This window comes from Candoia aspera, chromosome 3, assembly GCF_035149785.1.
Source record: "Candoia aspera isolate rCanAsp1 chromosome 3, rCanAsp1.hap2, whole genome shotgun sequence".
Classification (NCBI taxonomy): Eukaryota; Metazoa; Chordata; class Lepidosauria; order Squamata; family Boidae; genus Candoia; species Candoia aspera.
The window spans coordinates 208,678,664-208,686,727 of NC_086155.1; the positions used below are offsets into that span (position 1 = coordinate 208,678,664).

At 51.2% G+C, this 8,064-nt stretch overlaps 1 protein-coding gene across 1 annotated transcript; it reads right to left on the reverse strand.

Annotated features, from left to right (window-relative positions):
- Positions 1 to 7,208: 7,208 nt before the first annotated feature.
- Positions 7,209 to 8,064, reverse strand: TMEM276 (transmembrane protein 276). The gene is made up of 2 exons (XM_063300292.1): positions 7,914 to 8,064; positions 7,209 to 7,760 (listed from the first exon to the last, which is right to left on the reverse strand). The coding sequence occupies exons 1-2, from the start codon at positions 8,004 to 8,006 to the stop codon at positions 7,218 to 7,220; spliced, it is 636 nt and encodes a 211-aa protein (XP_063156362.1). The 5' UTR covers positions 8,007 to 8,064; the 3' UTR covers positions 7,209 to 7,217.

The following is an 8,064-nucleotide window of genomic DNA, read 5'->3' on the forward strand; positions in this document are numbered from 1 at the left end:
GTCAATGGCCCGACGCACAGCTCCGCGTAGGGCACGAGACAAACAGCCGCCTCCTCCAATCGCTAGCCGCTCCCAAAGACGGACAGGCGCCTAGCGGCTCACAATTTACGCCCTTAAGCCCCGCCAATCCGCGCTCTCCGAGGGCGGGGCCCGATGCGGGGCGAGGAGCCGCCGGTAAGAACACAAAGGACGAAACCGGGGCCCGCCCAAAGCAGCGGCCGCCTATCCTCGGCGGGGGGCGGGACAAGGGTGGGGCGATGACGTCGCGAAGGGGAGCAGGGGAGGCCAGGTGGCTGCCCAGCTGCGTTACCCAACCGGGCGCCCCCCAGGTGTGTCCGGACTGTGACGCACTCGCTTCTCAGCCGTCCGGCTAATGAGGGAGCCCCAGCTGGGGATGGTTGAAGCAGCCTTGCCCCGCTCGCCACGAAGCGCAGCTGTCTGCTCTCCCGGGACGTGCGGAGCGAAGAGCGAGCAGGCGCGTTGGGGGTTAGCCCGGGGCGCGCCCACGTGGCGCCGTGCGGCTTCCTTGCCCCCGTGGCGCTGGCTGTCCGCGTCCCGCATCGTCTCCCAAGCGGGAAAAGTCGTCTCCCGCTCCCGCAATTTTGACTGACTGACTGACTGATTGACTGATTGATTATGTGCCATCAAGTCGTTTACGACTCCTAGCGACCGCATAGATCGGCGCATGCTGGCTGGGGAATTCTGGGCGTTGAAGTCCACCCATCTTAAAGGGGCCAAGGTTGAGAAACGCTGCTCCGGCAGCTCCAGAATTGCATTCTTCCGACCACAGCCCTGGAAGGGGCAACAGCTGGCTTTGGGCTCCCATGCTGAGGTCAGCAGTCTGTCCGCAATCGCTCCCATCCCTGAGCACCGCTTCCATTTCAGAGAGACGCGACAGAAACAGCTACCTCCTTTTGTTTCTTTCGCCAATCGAGCGCTCCCAGGGCGTTTGGCATTGTCCTCGGGTTTCTGAAGTTTCCTGGAAACAAAACAAAACAAAAAGTCAGCCGGATTGCAGTGCAACTGGGCCAGCGGCCAATAGTTTTGAAGGCTTTGTTTGACCTCCAAAGAGCCGCCTGAGCTGGTATGGCCGTGCCAGGGCGAGTAAACCTCGAGTGGTGGAGCTGGTTTTACCTGCTGATCCATTGGCAGGGCCACCTTCTTTGAAGAGACCAGCTCTCATGGGAACAAGAGAGGAGCTGTTTTGCAGCGAGTGGCCTGGGGTCCTCCTTCGCATCCCAGGGCAGTCCTCTGTTGAAACAGCCTTCCAGCCAAACGATTTCTGCATTTGTTTTCATACGCTCTTCTTCCTAAAGGAGCCCAGAGCAAAGCCAGGATTGTTTAAAAACAAACTGAGAAAAGTAAACCAGGAAGCTGACTCCCTTAAAACCAAAACAAGGGCTGTGTTTACACCATGTGCTTAATCAGAGCAAAGAAAGATGCTGCAGACTATTTGCACCAGGGGATGTTGACCTTCCTCCCTTTTTTGGTGGCTGTGGAACCCAGCCTGTTTGATTAGTTTAAGGATCGGTGTATTGTAGGAAGACAGAAGATGGGTTAATACACTGTAATGACCTGATTAAGTATGTTGTGAAAGCAGCCACAGAGAGGAGAATAATTAAAATAATTTGTTGCCATCTGATTAGGCTTGGTTCTGGTGCCTGAATGGCTGAAGGCTTGCCACCATATCCGGACTCTAACAATAAGTTGTCATTCTCCCCAGGACATTCCAGTCATATCTCTGAATCCTTCCTCTTCCTTATTGGATATCTTGCCCCTTTTCTGCTGTTTCCTTGGTTCAAGTTTCTTCCTTTCCACGTTCCGACTGGATGGGTCCTTATATGACTCCAGCACCCAGTATTTTGGTGCATGGTTTTTAACTTTGTATGCCAGAGTCACGTATATGAGATGGGTCTTGTATAAATTTACCGAATAAAAACAAATGACGGGGAACAGGGCAGTCTTCACTTGCTGAATTCCCATCTGGCACACAGGACTTTTTAAAAAGATGCTGCCGTTTTTATGTATTTTATTTGTAGTTTGTGTTGTGTGCTGTTTATTGTTTTTGTGGTTTATTCCTACCGCAGATGTTTTAATTTGTATCTGTTCTATGTAAGCCACCGGGAGTCTCTTTTGATGGTGGTTGTATAGAATGTGTTAAGCAAATAAATAAAATAATCCACTTTGAAATCTATACTTGCCTGAGCAGCCCTCCTGTCCTTTTCTGCCTTGAATTCCTTTCTGGAATGTGACTGTGTTGCCTCTTCCTAAAATTTATCCTCCAAGCTCACCTTGGCATTTACCTTGAGCATCCTAAGTCACATAATCCCTGTGCGGTCACTACTGCTGGACCCGTCTCTCTGTCTTTTCCCCCAGTACTGAAATCTCCCTGGGGCTGGGAGATGCTGCTTTCTTACAGAGCTTTGTAAAACTCGTAACTTCCAACTTCTTTTTTTTTAAGTTCACAGAACCCGCTGAAATGGCCGATAAAATGGGAGGATAGTTTTTGGTGATAAGCAAAACTGGAAGGGGGCCGAATGTCAGACAGACTGCATGCAGGTACACTCAGTCCACAAGCAACCACCTGAAATCCTGGATTCCCCAACCTCGGTGACAACATCGCCCAGCCCAGGGCTGCCCAGATAAGTAAATAAATAAAAGCAGTTCCCAGCTGCTAATGTATCCACCCCTTAATTGCTGTCAGATGTCTCTCTCGCTCACACAAGAGGTGTCTGTCTGTGTGACAATCACAACCAGCAGGACTTTTTCCAGCCAACATCATTATAGGAAGAAAACAGGTCCGGTGGTGTAGGGAAGAGGGGCAAAAATTTGCAATGAACAATTCAAGTTTTTATCTGCAGGGTGCAAATGCATTTAATGCTGTATTGACACCTCTCTCAGCCATACAAAGAGTATGACAGGAAGAGGCTTGGAAGGATTTGTTAGCAACACGGAAGTTGTTTGTGAATGGATATGCTTGCAAATGTAGCTTCCCAGGAGACCGCTTGTACTTGCCTTGCAGGTAAGCAGGCTGGGCATCCCAGTACCTTGGAGGGAATATTTCTATTTATTTCATTTATGTACCACCAAAGTTGTACAACTCGTGGCAGCTTATTCATCAAACATTAGAAACAGAAACATCTGAAAGTGTCAACACAATTACAATACAAGTTGAAATAAGTAACAATAGTTAGGAAGACCAGCAGCTCCATAGGCCTGTTGGACGCAGCAGCAGCAGCAGCAGCAGCAGCAGCTTTCAAAGGCTCTGCAGAACGACTGTCTCGGCCGCTTTCAAACGTTGGCGTGGGTGCTGATAGGACCTCTGGGGGAGACTATTTCACAAAGGAGGCAGGGAGTCACCCACAGAAAAACCCTATGTTCAGGCCCCCCTTTTAATGTACTGGGAACCTTCGACATCCCCATCTGGGAGAGTGTACTGGATGGGGGAGCTCTTCCTGGAGAAGGTGGCCCTGCAGGTACATAGCACTTGAAAGGTAAAAACCAAGACTTTGAACTGAATCCAGAGACCTACTGGAGGCCAAGGCAGAGTCCATAGTATAGGCATCACGCAGCTTAGTGGCTCTTACCTGCCAGTCTGTGGGCAGCTGCACCACTTGCAGTTTCTGACTAATCTTCTAAGGTAGCCTCATAGAGCACTGCAGCAGTCCACTGTTTTTTTCAAACCTGGCAACTTCAAGATGTGTGCATGCTAGCCGGGGAATTCTGGGATTTGAAGTCCACACATCTTAAAGTTGCCAAGTTTGAAAAACACTGCAGTAGTCCATCCTGATGAAGGCATGACATACCATCATTAATTTTTATTTTATTTCTTATTTATATGATTTGTATAGCTGCCCATCTCACACAAGTGAATCTGGGCAGCTTGCAAAAATTGAGACGCAGAAAACCTACCATACAAAACCCACTAAAACCACTCAGAAAAAAAATATTAATAGCAGAGCTCACCTGACCCAAATGACTGGGGAAACAGGCAGGTCTTTAATGCTTTGCAAAAGGCTAACAGGGTTGGGCCAGGGATGCTGTTTCACAGGGCCTCCCATTCTGAATAAATCCCAAACTGGCACACCATCAGGGTCCCCCAGAAGGTTTCCTAGCAGTAGCCATGCATCCAGGAGAACCCCAAGATGCAGACCTGATGGGGATGTGCCATCTCCTATAACCATAGGATTCAGAGAGCCAAATGCTCTTTAAAGGAACAGCACCTCCAACCCATTAGGGCTCAACATTAGATTTTTTTTCTTTTTGCCCTATCCAGGTCCCCACAGCAAATGCTGCAAAGAAGTCTAATAGGCACAAAGGGATGTGCCCCCCATCCAAGTGCTGAGTAAATTCATCCACCAGAATGACCAATATCATTTCAGCCCCTTGCCTGGCCTTGAACCCTGACTAAGAAAGGTCCAGACACTTCTTGGGTGGCACAACACCGGGAAGAGGTGGTTCACCAACTGATAGGATTGAAGAGAGTATTAGGTAAACCATCAGCTGCAAACTTCTGCATGGAGAAATGTCCACCCTCTTCCGTGCTGGTTCAGTGGAAGACTGTTCAGCAGAGAATCAGAATCACCCTGATACACCTTTATTGGTTCTACTGCACACTGACAGTGCTTCAGTCATTGGAATTCTTGTAATCCCATCCATCTCAAGTTTCACTAAGGAGAACTCCGTGAGATTTGTGTTTGGAGAAGAATAACGTTTGGTTTGGGGACCTGCTCAGAAGCCTGACCCTGCTTGCTCAACAACCTTCCCTGAAAAGCAGAAGTTGGAGGCAAGAGAACAGTCGTCTAAAAAGCTGAACCAGGAAAGGCGGTCCACGTGGCGCAGCTCCCTCACTTAGGACGGTGTGACAACTTTCCAGATCAAGCCAAAGGCCCACCCGGTACAATGTTCTGCACAACACAAGGGCTAACCATCTCTTTTGGGAATCTCCTTCGTGGACAGGGAAGCCACTTCCCTTGGCCACTGCTGGTCCCCAACAGGAAATCGTGAACAGCAACCGAGATTAATAGTCACTGAGACCTTGATCCTGTGCTGAAGCTGGTTTCAAAACCATTTAACCTGCTGGTTCTCTCTACATGTGATGACAGTGAATTCCATAGCTGGCATGTCTTGTGGAAAGCAGAAATCAGGTCACTGTGTGCTTACAACTCAATAAATAAATCAGTAACTGGAGTATGACTGCACACAATTTGCATACTCTCCAACTAAATAGGCTGGTCAGTCTTGTTGGGTCCTGTAGTTGAGCTGTGAAAATCCACAAAAGGACAATTTAGGGTCATACCTTGGCCCCCTGTCCTCCCAAATGGCCAATCAGCCTGCTGCTGTCACGTAATATCACCTAAGATCTGTGTGTGGCCAGCTTTAAGGCTGATCCATTAGGACAGACAGAATTTCCCTGTAGGCAGACTCTGCTGATGTTGCTTGGAAGGGTGCTGACTAGCAGAGGAAGATGCTGTATAGAATCTGGAGCTAAATCTTTCCCAGGGATTCTTGCAGGACATTAGTTATGGTCCATCTAGCAGATCACTTCTGAAAAGCTCTTCACAAGCAAGCTGCAGAGCCTGAGTGCAGCTGGCCCAACATGGGATTGATAGGCTTTGCCTTGCTTCAACAAGCTCAGTTCAACTAAGCCCATTTTCCTTTACCAGGAAGAGGTTTTAAAGTCAGGCCTTCTAGCAGCCCAGGGACACAGGAGGCCGAGGTCAGCCTCCAGCAAGAGGTTGCCCATCTAGAGAGGGAGAACTGGCAATTTCTACGTGGTACCTAAAAGCCCCATCATTTGCAATGTGCACCATTCCACCCACCTTAATACAGGATTCTCTGCATCACCACTTTCTTTATTCCTCCCCCGTTGACAGTGATGATCCTAAGCATGCTTTGTAGGGCTGGAACTAAGTAAAGGCTCCATCAAGCCAATCTCAACTCCCAGGAACTCCATGGATGTAATTTTCTTGGCAAAAGTAACGAAGTGGTTTGCTGCTACTATCACCTTGGATGCTTCTTTGACTTTGACCTTCCAGTTTAGCCTAACAGCCTTGGGATCCCCTGCAGGTCTTCCATCCAAGCACTAATTTTCAGATCTGACCCAGCCTAGACAACAACTGGATTTGAGGACGCCCCATCCAATCTCCATTGTTCTATGACATGTGGTTGGGATGAAGAGGCCCAAATTCAGTGTGAATTTAGCCAGATGTGTCTAGATCAGCTGTTCCCAATTTAACCCCGTTTTTCTTCTGAAATCAGCCCAAGTTGGTCAGCTGTTGTCACCTGCTGGTGTTGGATGTGGTGGCTGTGGTTCAAATGACAACTGACAGCTCAGTCATTTTGTAGGAGAGATTTCTGGCCTTGAATTTTGGGCAGACACCCACCAGACAGCTTGAGATCTGGCCAGGAGGGTCCTGCCAGCAGGTTGAATCCCCAGCCAGAGGCAAGCAACCAGATGTTGCTGAAGTACAAGCTGTGCCAGCTCCTACCAACAACTTCCACAATCTGGCCCAGCTTCCTGCTTCTGGCCAACAATGAAGGCAAAGGGGACAGTCACAGAGGGCTCTACCCCAGGCTTCACACCAACGGGATATTTATTACAGTACGCTTGTAGGCATACAGTTTGGTCTGTCTGAAGGCTCAACACATCCCAGGCTTATTTCGGGTTGAGAAAGGCTGCCCTTGCACACCAGGCATATCGCATTCCCAGGGCAAGGGCCCTGGAGGCTGCAAAGTGGTGGTGGTGGGCAGCTTTTCAGGGAGGAGCAGAGCTGGGGAGAGAGATCTCGGGCTCAGAACCATCCAGCTCTGGCTGCTCACATGTCGCCAACAAAGGGATCTCTGGACTGGAGGTCTGTGCAGAAAATGCAGGCCTAGCATGTCACTCGCCACGCCTGACACACGGACTTCTCCAAGACCCCAGTGTTCACATTGCTACCCTTGAAGCGCGCCCTGCCAGCAGTGTAGCAGCCCGTGTGCCCCCCAGAAGGGGAGAGCAGAGCCCTCCAGCTGATCACAAGGATCTCTTGCAATGTAAACCACCCAGTCCCTCTTCTGGGGGAGATGGGCGGTGGCTAAATATGAGTAATAAATAAATAAACGCTGCAGGCAGGGGCACTTGTGTCTTTGGAGTTGCACCCTGCACTTCCTCTTGCCCAATGGGATGCTTGGGGCCCCTTAGGTTGGCCTCCCCACTGAGACCCCAGGCCTCCCCATCAAAGAGCTGACACAGCCAACCACTCCCTGTGGCTGCCGCCCAATTCTAGGTGCTGCCCTTGGAGAGCCCGGCACAGGGCCAGGTTTGCGGCTGCCATGAGACAGCGGAGGGCGTCTGTCTCCTTCAGGGCTGGCAGTGGCCACAGTCCAGTTCCTGCCAGAAGGCTGGCCACCCCCACCAAGAGGCTACCCGCAACCCCGTAGCGGCTTCCAGTGAAGACAGAGACAATGAAGATGGTGATGGTGACCACAGAGACAACGGAATGGGCCACCAGGGCTTTGCCTTCTTCTGTGAAGTAACTCCGGCTGCCAGCCAGCATCAGCGCGCCTCCCAAGAGGACGTTGGCCGTGAAGCAGTCCCCGTTCAGCCAGTGGAAGCCAAAGGCCAGCAGCGGAAGCCCAACCACTGTGCAGGCCCAGGCGTGGTCTGGGGGCTGGGCCCACTGCCAGCTGGGCCCAAACGGGGCCACCAGGAGCGGGGCAGTCTCCAGGAGGGGCCCGAGGGCCTGGAGGAAAAACCCAGCAGCAGCCCCCCGGTTGATCTGTAGACAGAAAGAGGCAGCACAGGCCGCTCAGTCCGCGGGAAGGCTGCCCCTTTCCCCAGCTGGCTTTTGTACAGCAGGGCCCAGCAGCAACCCTGAAGGCTGTCTCTGGCTGGGGCTGGCCGACTTCCCAGCGGACCGCCTCTTTCCTACCTGAAAGGTCCGGGTGGCAGAGTCGAGGCACGCAGCAGACAGCAGGAGGTTGGCGAGGAACGCGGCCAGGTCCTGCTCTGGCCAGCCGGGCATGGGGACAAGCCTCTGTAAGGGAAAAGGTGGGGCGGGGACGTTTTATCTGGGCCCTAAT

Excerpts from the sequence above, each read along its gene's own strand:
- TMEM276 (XM_063300292.1), bottom strand. The coding sequence starts at position 8,006 with ATGCCCGGCTGGCCAGAGCAGGACCTGGCCGCGTTCCTCGCCAACCTC. Across the intron at positions 7,761-7,913 it reads CTGCCACCCGGACCTTTCAG|ATCAACCGGGGGGCTGCTGC; the intron begins GTAGGAAAGAGG and ends TTCTGTCTACAG.